This window comes from Calliphora vicina, chromosome 1 (assembly GCF_958450345.1).
Source record: "Calliphora vicina chromosome 1, idCalVici1.1, whole genome shotgun sequence".
NCBI classification, from domain to species: Eukaryota; Metazoa; Arthropoda; class Insecta; order Diptera; family Calliphoridae; genus Calliphora; species Calliphora vicina.
In genome coordinates, this window is record NC_088780.1 from 71,205,559 (window position 1) to 71,218,290 (window position 12,732).

At 33.1% G+C, this 12,732-nt stretch overlaps 1 protein-coding gene across 1 annotated transcript in view; it reads left to right on the forward strand.

Moving 5' to 3' along the window:
* LOC135949979 (myosin-I heavy chain-like) overlaps positions 1-12,732 on the forward strand; it is a 361,957-nt gene that overhangs the window by 160,806 nt on the left and 188,419 nt on the right. Inside the window, exons 6-7 of the mRNA XM_065499455.1 lie at positions 6,689-7,263; positions 7,318-7,560. Coding sequence (XP_065355527.1) covers positions 6,689-7,263; positions 7,318-7,560 — 818 coding nt within the window. The remainder of the gene's footprint in view (positions 1-6,688; positions 7,264-7,317; positions 7,561-12,732) is intronic.

Below are 12,732 nucleotides of genomic sequence, written 5' to 3' on the forward strand. Positions count from 1 at the left end.
CCAATGACCGGCATGATCAAGACGCATGGATTTTGGAGGTTCTGATACGTATGATCATTTTGTTGACGACAATGAACTTTGTGATGAAACGTTTGAAATGTTAGATGGTGCTGGAGACGATGGTGACGGTGAATCTGATTGCATGCTTGAAGGGATTGCCGATGGACGACCTCTTTTGCGTTGATTTATTGGCGTAATATTAGATGCGTGTAGAAGCTTGTTTGTTATCATCAATTGAAAATTCAACAATGACATATGTTTCTTTTTTCTGTCTTGATCGAGGTATATTCATATACTTCTTTTGTTTACGACATCAGCAATTGCATTCTGAAACTGGATTTTCAGCTACCTGATCAACTGAAGATTCAATTACTCTCTCCAAATTATAATTTTTCTTCTTCATCACTTTCTGCATCATCAGAATTTTCCAATCGAAATCGATTTCTGTTTTAATTCTGATTCTGTGAGACATTTTGAGCGCATTTCAAAAAAAAAAAAATAATTACTACTATGGACAAATGTTGCATATAAGTAACATTGTGTTCATAAAATTACTGACATAAAATAATTTTATTTTTTTAAGTTGTGCAAACATTGTTTTATTTTCTTATCTGGTATTTATAGTAAAATTCACTTTTTATAAAAAAAATCATGCGTGATTAGTTTTTATTTGAATTTTTGTAGAACAGCTTATTCCACATTCTTTTGCACGCGTCTGAACACCACTTCAACTAGCTCACAAATGAACACTTGTAAATCTTTTAAAAATGTAACTTCATAAACGAATGCTCAAATATATTAGTTTCAGTTGGAAAAAAACCGGCAGCAAAAATAACAGAAACTATAGGAACTGTGACCGAAAATATACAATGTTGCCTATAAGCAACATTTGACATCAAAGGGTTATAAGATGGCCACATCAACACAACCCTACATGTGTCTAAATTACGCCATCTATTCTCAGCCTTTGTAAGAAAATGTCTGAGGATGATACCTTTAATAGTCCCCAGTGGAATTGCTACTGAGACCGCATTGGAGATATCTAAGGCAGATCCCATTCTGGCTAGTTCGTCTGCCTATTCATTACCGTAGTGGTCTAAATGCTCAATCTAGCCGGAAAAAAGTAATTTTTTAAATGTTTCAAAAGCAAATTTTTTGTATGGTAATATGTTGACAAGTGTCCATAGTACATAACGGCATAGTTTTTTTCTTTAAATAGATACACTAGCATTGGTACATTGCTTCAAAAAAAAGTAATTTCTACTTTGTTAAAAAATTAATATCTCAAGCGACATTTAACAGTGCAAGTGAAATTGTCGTCAAAAAATAATAAGAACAATTAAAAAAACAATTTGTTGGTGTAATTAATATAACAAAATTAAGAGTAAAAATCGCGTGGCATTTCGCCCACTTCAAATTTGTTAATGAATGGTATCCTTTAATTCCATCCACACACACAGAACGACGGTGTGAAAATTTCAGGAAAATCGGTCCAGCAGTTTCGCCGTTTATAGGCTTCAAACAAACCCACAAAGAAAAAATGTACATACAAAAACACACATTCTTGTCCAAAAAGAAATTATTTTTTTCTCAGATTGTTTATACTGATGAAATATATAAATGTACAAAGTTTTATGTCGATACGGCTTTTCAAAAGACTTTTTTCCGGCTAGATTGAGCATTTGGACCACTGTGCGCAGGTACCCAAACCAAAGTAATGTCAGATAAACGACCTAGCCTTGACAGAGAATTCCTACATTGCTTAACTAGTGAAGATGAAGTTTTATAGGCATTCAGTGAGAGAAGTGCCGCCTGACTGTCGACAAAAATACCTATATTGCCGCGGGTATTATGATCATTTAGTGTATTGCAAGCTGCCATGATTGCAAAAATTTCCGCCTGGAAAACACTACACTCATTCGGAAGACGACACGAAAAGCCTACCTTAGGTTCGTCACAGAAGACGCCAGAACCAAAACCACAGCTCATTTTAGAACCGTCTGTATAAATCCTAGTGTCATATTTGTACACGAGATTACCCCTACCCCACTCACTCCAGGAGGGAATTAAGGCCTTGAATACCCTATCAAAATCTGTGTTTGGAGTAATATAGTCAGATGATTGGAGAACGATTGAAGGCAACTGGCCAAAAATACCCTCGTGGCCATATGTTCTCGATCTCCAACAACCAGATGCTTGAAGCCTCGCTGCGCTGCAGGCAGAGATGTCAATTATGTGAAGGTCTATTGGCACAAGATGCAATATAGTGTTCAGTGCCTGTGAATGACTAGTTCATAGTGCGCCGGTTATACCAATGCAGGCTGATCTCTGGACTTTGTATAGTTGGTCTACGACATACTTCCTTCTAGTAGCAGTCCACCATACAAGAGATCCGTAAGGAAGGATTGGACGTACTATAGCCGTATACATCCATTTAACTATGCTGGGACTAAGTCCCCATTTTCTACCAAACATCCTACGACAGGTATAATAGGCTTTAGGGTTGTCGAGCAACCCATCGTCCGCATAAGCGACAACTTTTATACCTTTTCTGTCTAAATCAATGAGAATCGAGTTAATAACGATAAGCCACAGTAGTGGAGAGATTACCCCACCATGAGGTTGTGCCTCTGCCAACTTGCTTGGACTTAACGCTGTTACCAAGATTTGCTGTAACTATTCTATCGTCCGCATAAGCGACAACTTTTATCCCTTTTCTGTCTAAATCAATGAGAATCGAGTTAATAACGATAAGCCACAGTAGTGGAGAGATCACCCCACCCTGTGGTGTGCGTCTGCCAACTTGCTTGGACTTGACGCTATTACCAAGATTTACTGTAACTATTCTTGATTTCAGCATGGTTACTAACCAGTTATTGATATATTCTTCAACTGTTAGGTTAGTAAGAGCTTGCTGAATTGCAAGAGTAGTTACATTATTGAAAGCTGCCTCTATATCCAGAAAGGCTGCCATTGTATATTGTTTAAATTCGAGAGATCTCTCTATAACTCTTACGACCTCATGCATAGCTGTCTCTGTAGAGCGACCCTTGAGGTAGACATGCTGCCTATTAGAGAGCCGTGTCGTACCCTGTAGGCGATGCCTAATGTGTGCGTCAATGAGTCTTTCCAACGTTTTAAGCTGGAAAGATGAAAGACTAATTGGACGAAAGTTCTTCGCCTTCTCATGACTTCTTTTGCCAATTTTGGTAATAAAAACGACCTTACCTCTCATTCTGTTAACCGGAACATGGTTGAATCAGAGACAGAGCGTAAAAGTTCTATGAAGCCAGGTAATGATATGCCTCTATGCACTTTGTAGCATCTTTGGCAATATACCATCCGGCCCGGATGACTTGAACGGTGCGAAACTGTCAATCGCCCATGATATCCTTTCATATGAGATGATATTACTATCGATATTGAATAGAGTCCTACCTACACTCTCAATATCCGTAGCAACATCCTTACAGCCTGGGAAATGAGGATTCAGTAGGATGTCAAGTGGCTCTGCTGAGGATTCGGACCAGGAGTCATCCATCCTTTTGATATAAGTAGGGTTGGATTGCCCCTTGGCTAGAATTCTGCTAAGTCTTGCAGAGTCTTTTGTGTTATCTATAGATTCACAGAAGTTTCTCCATGAGGTTCTTTTTGCGACTACTATAGCTTTCTTGTGGGCTTTCAATTGATCACTATATGGTTGCCATGATTTACTATTATAGCTAATGTTAAATGCCCTACGGGTTTCCCTACGTAGTTTATATCGCTCCGAATTCCACCATGGAAGGAAGCTTTTCTTAGCCTTAGTGACTGGACAGGAAACTTCGAAAGCTTTGACTACAGTTTTACTAAAGTGTTCCTCGAATCTTCAGCAACTGGTATATTCTTAAGTTTATGTTTGAGGATCCCATTAAATTTGAACCAATCAGTCCTTCTTGGGTTCCTAAATTGTATTTTCTCTGTCGAGTTCTGAAGTCTAATTTCGAAGAGAATCCAGTTATGGTCAGAGAACGACCTTTTATTGGATGGCATTGGCATCACAGCCCAGGATAATGTCGTCGGATACCCCAACAGAGGATAGTAGAGCACTCACTTCGACTGGAGGAGCTGTCTTCTCATGTACCATGTAGCTAGAGGCAATCGTGAAGCTTCTGTTGCACGGTAGCTCGACCTTTGCTACTGTAAGGTCCTCTGAACTGAGCTGCGTACAAAGAAAAATGTTAATAGATTTTTTGGCAATAATACATGATCTTGGCCTACCATTGTTTATTGCATAGAGGATATTATATCTTGAGGCCGGGAAACCCTTCACGTCCAAGTGTGAAGCCCAGGGTTCTTGCACCAGCCTAATGTCCAGGTCTAGTTCGGCTAAGAGCACCCGAAGGTTATATGTAGCACATTTCGAGTGCTGCAGATTTATCTGCACTACTTTTAGCGCCATTGGGGGGGGGGGTTCGGAGAGCTTCATCACTGTGAGCAGAGATTTTGCCACTTCAACCTCATCCGCATGACCGCTCCCCGTACCTGTGGGCCGAAACACATTCACCTTTGCGTCCCTCACCCCGAAGAACAGCTTAAAACCCTCCTTCTCAAGCTCGACTGAGCCAGATTCCGTGATGGCGAGAATTAGGCAAGTGTGGCCATCGCCTTGTTCAATGCGGATGATGGACCAGTCATCCATGTGGATATTGGGGTTCTGAAGCTTCAGGCACTCCAACATCTTATGCGCATCGGTAGTCATCTTTGGTAACCAGATACGTGCACGCGGTCTCATAGGATTTTCTTGAGCAGGGATCAGTTTAAGGCTTAAACCTTTCCATGCACCACTTTGCCTTTAAAATGGAATCAAAAATTATGTTAGACTTTGAATAGCATCGAAGTTATGGGCAATTATGTGTATATAATTTTAGACAATTTTAAAAAATTTTTCAATTTTCAAATCGCGATATTTTTACATCGGAATGATTTTCCATTGAAAAAGTCACTGGATTTATTATGTATGTGGTAAATTTCATTAAAATCGGAGATGGTAAATCCGACTGCTGTCCGCTTTGACATGGATCTTTCCATATACTTCAATTTTGACAATAGTTGCAAAATAATTAAAAGCAGGTTTTTATTTTAAACTAGTTTTTAAAAAGAACCGACTTTAGTGTTTGACTATGATTATGGGCCAATATATACGATATGAAAAAAACTTTTATTTTTTATAGAAGACTTGTGTAGAAAAAGCTTTATTTTATAAACATTTATTTATTGTAGTTCGAACAATCGACTTATAGAACCCTACTATATACTACCTTAATGGAAGGGTTTCCGAAAAAGGATCAAAAATTCATCACTAGTGAATAGAACTATAAAAATATTTTTTTTTTTTGTAAACACTGCGTACTCAGTTTTATTTTTCGGGTGAGATATCCATTTATATGGAATTTAAAACTTCAAAGGACGAACCATTTTCACATAAAAGCTAAGAAGTTTAGCGGCCAAAAAAAAAATTATATGTTTACCCCAGAATCAAACATATTAAGAATTAATTGATCTTTCAAACTGCATTGTTAGTTTTTTTCATTTTCATACAAATTTTAAAAGTTATAAAGCTTTATATACAAAATATATTGAAAATTACGAAAAATTTTAATGTAGGGCACCTTAATGAGCCAACTCATAGCAAAAACTAAAAATTTTTGCACACAAAAATGAAGCATGGACATTTTTCTTTTAAACTGTGTCCTCAAAAGTAATGAAAATCGTGGGTCTTGACAAAGTTATTATTAGAAATAAAACAATTTCTCGGTTCAAAAGTAATTAATTAGAAATTAAAAGTGAACTTTAATGTGAACTGTGACACAGCAAATTAGAGAATGAGAAAATGGATCAAAAGAAAATAATAAGAGTTGGTATTTACATAGTAAACAAAGTGTTACCCAGTGTCATGAAATCTAATTGGGAATTAACAATAAGGAAGTCATAATATGTGTTTATTATAATTTGAAATACTTAAATAATTTTCTACAATTATGAAGAAAACTCAAAAAAAGGCCGACAAACCCGATTTTTGGCAAAAACTCGACTTGAACGACCTCTAAACTTCTTCCGAAAAATCTGAAAAAAGTCTCAAAAATACTTTACCCTATAAGCTTTCAAATTATGTTTGAGTCCCAACAATTATTTGTTGGGACATGCTACTGGATATGTTTTGCAGATGATTTTATGTTTCTTTGAAGACTTACTAAACTTTTACAAAAAATTTCAAACTAAAACAGCAACTAAAAGAAAAATATATCTGGGGTGGGCATATAGGAGTCTCTACGCCAATGATCGGTCCATAATTGACACTACACCTATATCAGAAAAATAGTTTATTGTCAATATTGATGGTGGTTGTACAAGAATATAACAATCTTACCTGTTAACTTTTAAATTATTATAATATTAAGGTTTATTTCTATGATCTATCATTGAATTTTTGCATTTCGAAACACAAATTTTCAACAATTCTTTAAAATTTTTGGTTTTCCTCATATAGCAGAGAAAAAAATAAATTTCTTGTTTTAAAAAACTCATGATTTTTGTTGAATTAAATTATTACCAATAGACATAATTTCCAAATAATTTAAAATTAAATCAGAAATTGAAATTAATATAAACGTTTTAAATAATTTTAAATACATTATTTTTTTATTAGGAAATGCCAAAACTATACGTAATGACAACAGCTCTCGTTTTGGAAAATTTATGCAAGTTTGTTTCGACTCTAAACATTGCATTAAAGGGTGCGTTATACAAGATTACTTATTGGAACAATCTCGCATAACATTTCAAAGTACTGGGGAAAGAAACTATCATGTTTTATATCAACTTGTTGCGCAAGGACATCGCAATCCCGAAATGATGAAAGAGTTTCACTTAAAGTCACCAACATTTTACCGGTATTTGAACGCATCTGGTAATAACGAAGTTGACATTGACTTTGAATCCAAAAAATTTGAAGCCCTTACGATGGCATTTACTGTATTACAAATTTCTGAACAATCGATCGATGGAGTATTCAAGGTGTTAAGTGCAATATTATGGTTAGGTAATCTGGAATTTTGTGATGTTGATGGCGAACGATGTGAACTACATAATGAAGATAAAGACATAATGCGAATCATTTCAAAACTTCTGGGTATAAATGATGCTGATATGCTGCAAGTCTTATTACGGCGACAAATTAATGTAAGAGGCAATATAACTGAAATACCACATAAACTACAGGAGGTGAGATAGTACTATAAAGGTTTTAGTGCAAATAAATATGTTAACTTATTTTAGGCTCGAGAAAACCGTCATGCTATGGCTAAAGCCCTATATTCAAAGACTTTTGCATGGCTTGTATCCAAAATTAACAGTTGTACAAATCCAGGGCAAGATGGACAACGATTTCTTGGTGTTTTAGATATATTTGGATTTGAAAACTTTGCAAAAAATTCGTTCGAGCAATTGTGCATAAACTACACAAATGAAAAACTACATAAGTTTTTTAACCACTACGTTTTTGCTTTGGAACAGGAAATAGTAAGTATTTTAATAATATTTATGTATGACTCGCATTTAATATCGAAAAAAATTAATTATACCCTTCACCATGAGTGGCAAGGGTATATATAAGTTTGTCATTCCGTTTTTAATTGTAATTTGCGACCCCATAAAGTATATATATTCTGGATCGTTATAGATAGCGGAATCGATATAGCCATGTCCGTCTGTGTGTTGAAATTAACTTTCCGAAGCTGAGATATAAGCAAAAAAACAAAATAGCCCATGTATTTTGTTAGTGTTTCATGAAATCATGTACATATGTATATAATCACATAAAAAGAAAACACAAGTTTGAATATGAAATATAAACACACAACTAGAGAGAGTTGTTTATAATGAGTTCTCATATGAAACAAACACACAACAACAACATTCTACAATGTGGAAGAGATGAAATGAGAATTAGGGTAATCGAATTATTCGATTTTTCTCTTGTTCGAATAAAACGATTAATTCGAATAAGAGATTTTAGCTTGTTCGAATAATTCGATCACACGTTCAAAATTAATCGAATTATTCGAATAATTAATTTTTTTTAAAAAATAGTGAAGAATGAAGTTTTGATGTCGGTTTTTTAATATTTTATTGTTAACGAAAAAGAAAAAATAACGTTAAAGTTAACAATTCAAGTATTGATAATGTTAAAAAACATTTGAAAACAAAGTCCATCATTAAATTTTCATCAGAAATATTCTGATCAGATTAACTCTCGAACAATCTACAAAACAGATGACTAGCAAACCCTTTAGTTTCCGATTTGGAGCTATGCTTTAAAAAAATTTAGCTACTTGGACATGATCCTGAATTCAAATACAATATCAACGTATTAAGAACTTTTTTATGTCGTTCATTAATTCGGGTTTTAAATTGAGTAACTAATTCTTTAGTAAATGAATTATTCACTTTTTCTAAATTATTTATAACAAATTGTATTATACATCAAGCTCTATCTTTGCTTAATAATGTGGTCTTGGGGAATTACATAATAAAGGGAATCTGTCCAAAGTTTGATATCATTGTCAGTGAACGTGGCTAATTTGAAGAGGTGGCATGTCACAGTGTTCATTGACATAATGTCCATGGACATTATGACACCCCATAAAGTGACATTATGTCATTTCGGTAGTGTCATAATGTCCATGGACACTATGTCACTTTGCTTATGGATATTATGACACTTTTGAAAGTGTCATAATGTCCAAATTTTGTTCAGAAAAACTAATTTTTATAAAATGTTTGATCCTAGTAACAGTTTATATTTTCATATATTAGAAAACTTCATGTAGCGAAGCCGCCTGCCGCGTTCCATAGAGGAGAAAGCCCCTAAAAGCGGCCGCAGGCCGCCAATAAGAAATACCTTTTTCTGCGATACCGAATAGTTGCTCGCCATGCTACTGAGTGCAAAAAACTTGTCTTTGTAAATAAAGTTTTTCTGCGTTGCGGCCTACGGCCGCTCTTAGGGACTTTCTTCGCTAAATAAAGCCTTTCTTGTAAATAAATTATTAAAAAGTATTTTTTGAAGTGAAAGTTCTTAAATTTTTTATTGAACTCTCTTTTTTTGTCAAATTTATTCCTAAATTCATATTTATATTTTACATTACCCATTTTAACACTTTTACTTTTTTAAACTTTAAATTTGTGACGTCTGAACTCCACAAAATTCAGATAACAGATAACTAAAAATCGCAGCTATCGTCTTATTACTACTTTAAATTTACAACATAAATACTTAAATTATTTTTTAAATATCATGGACATTATGTCACTCCAAAAGTGTCATTATGTCCATGGACTTTACGACACTTTACACATGGACATTATGACACTACCAAAATGACATAATGTCATCTTTTGGAGTGACATAATGTCCATGGACATTATGTCAATGGACACTGTGACATGCCACCATTTGAAGACAGGCAGTGCATGATTGACGCATTTACAAATACGCAAAAAGTTTATTACCATGTTAGACATAGATGTTCAACGATATTCAAAATCATATATAAGACGAACTCCATGCTTTTCTTGCAACAAAACGATAGTTTGTAATATTTGTGTTTATCATTCGATTTATTAAATATTTTGCAACACTTACGTACGCGGTTAATAACATCACTTATATACATACATATATTTTAAAATTACGGCCTTCATCTATTTTAATGTAATCATTATAAATGTCATCCTCAATATCACATTCAACTCCACTTTAATCTAAGTTAATATTTTGATTATTAATTGCGATTCTTCTAATATTTCGCCAGCTAAATACAAATATTTTATTCCGTACCTTTTATTTTCATTTGTTCAAGTCCTAAGTTAAAAATTTTGAAAGATTTGTTTTTAGAATTGTAACTTCTTGCAGTAATATTAATATATTTATAGAAGGAGCTATCGGAACACTCATCTACAGTGATCGAAAGTCCCTTTGTCTTTAGTTATTTGTCGTATTTCAGAAACAATACTATTTTTGTGAGTCATTATTACTTATTTAAATTTGAAATTATGAAAAATTTTAAGCAATTTAATAAATTTAAATAGATATGAACATTTATTCGTTTTATTCGATTATTCTACATAAAATTGTTCGAATTATTCGTTATTCGAAAATGACCATTTTTAAATTGTTCGAATAATTATTCGTAAGAAATTATTCGATTAATCGAACGATCATTAGTCCAATGAATACCCTAATAATATCCCAGCAGTCCGCAGGTTATTACAATTTAAAACACATCCAAATGTATACTATTATGTCAATAGGAAAACATAAAATAAAATTGGTTAAGAGCATACAACTAGCATCCGATTCAGGTGAGTCCTATTGCTATTCCATTGTAAAATGAAATACATATTAGAATTAAAGAACAAGACAAAATCGAATAAAATGTTGTCATCGTACTTGCATCAGAATTGGATGACTAAGTAATGTAGTTTTGGTTCAGCCGTTGTCCCGTTATTTATTTTTTGGTGTTTCTTTGGTTTTTCTATTTCAAAGTAAAATTTCATATTGTAAAGTGTTTTTGAAAGTACAAGTGGTTTAACCGTGATTGTGGCATTAAAAATAAATAATTAATTAAATAAAATAAATAAATAAATAAGTATAAATTAAAAATAGTAAGTTGTTGTATGTTTTTCATATTAAACGAAATGTTCGGCTTCAGTAAAAGAAATTTAAGACGATTACAAAAAGTGGAAGCTGAAAATTTCGCTTACAATGCAGGTGGAGTTGGACCCATCCGACCTTCGCTTACATTGTTGGTGGAGTTGGACCCTTATGGCGGCCAGGCCATCGCTGTGTAAATGTAAGTGGAAACTGTATTCAGACTTTGGATCGGAGTACGGAAATAAACAAATCGAAACGTTTGATATCGTTTTGTTTTGTTCTTTGCAGTGAGTAAAACAAAAACCAAACATAAACACTGAGAATGATTGTCCCATTTTGTTTTTTATTTATTTATTTATTTATTTATTTATTTATTTACACAGCTACAGTAAATATACATCAGCTGGGAAAATTGATATACATAGTACAATACTAACAATAATAATAATAATTTTAATAAATATAATGAGACTTATACTAATTGATATTAATAATGATAAGAATAATAATAATAATAACATTAGTTACTAACATAGAATAATTGAAAATTTAAATCGTTGATTAAAGAGTAATAATATAACGACATAAAATAGATATACATACATATATAAAAATAAAATAATAAGGAAAGATGAAAGTATAAAAATACATATAAATTAGAAGAATTTATAGTATAGAAGATTAAAATAATAAAAATAAAAGTATAGAAGATTAAAATAATAATAATATAGAAGATTAAAATAATAAAAATAAAAAAAATAATAAAAATTAAACTAAGAAAACAGTAAAATAATCATAAATTAAAAATTAGGTATCAGCAGGAATACAGGAACTAATTGACCGCAAAACGATCATAAATTAATAATTTGGTATCAGCAGGAATACAGGAACTAATTGACATAAATTAACAAATAGGCTTTTTATGAGATTAACTGGACCGACAGGAAACAGGTGATTGATAACATATGACATTAGCAGGAACGTAGTAAATATGGAAAAGTGTGGCATCACAAGAAAACAGGAACAAAATAAATACAAACATGGAATTCAGTTGTTAATAATGGACATCGACAGGAGCACAGGAACTTGTGAAATAAATTTGTTATTAATGGATATCAACGGTAACACAGGACCAAGGTCATCGGCAGGAACACAGGAATTTATGGAATACATTTGTAACTAATGAACATCGACAGGAACACAGGATTCAAGGTCATCGGCAGGAACACAGGAAATTATGGGATGTAGTAATTCATAAATAATAAATGACATCAGAGTTGTCAATAATGGAATTCGGCAGGAACACAGTAGTTAAAATTGATAATAGCAGGAATACAGGGTAAAACAGTAGAAAGTTGGCAACCCTCATAATTCGCGAAGCAAAATTTGTTTAATTTTATAAATAGGATCGGATAGTAAAAAATGTTTATAATGATCATTAAATTGTGAACATAGACAATAGAAATTAAATTAAATTAAATTCTTCATAGTTATAACGGCAGAAATTTAATTTTATTTTTACAAGAAATTATGTCTTGTAAAACGATTCGGAACATTAAAATTAATATCACGGAGTAAATTCATAGAGTCTATATCACCATTAATTAATTTAAACATAAAAGAAACTCCTAAAACTAGTCGTCTCTTTTGAAGAGTAGGGAGATTAATTAGTTGCAAGCGATGTTCATATGGTGGTAATGATTCAGTAGCACTCCAACCTAATCCACGAAGAGCAAATAAAAGAAATTGCCTTTGAACGGATTCTATATTATCAATATAACAACCATAATTTGGTGACCATACAACAGATGCATATTCTAGAACTGGTCTAACCAGGCAAGTGAACAAATTTCTGGTTACATAAGGATCATTAAATTCCCTAGACCATCTTTTAATAAACCCTAAAAGCGATTTAGCTTTGTTAACACAAGAAAACACTTGTAGATTAAAGTTCAATTTTTGGTTTTGCTCATGAGCGCAAACTGTACATTAATATAAACGTACGCAGCTAGAAAAGAAAAGAGTAAGAACAATATTGA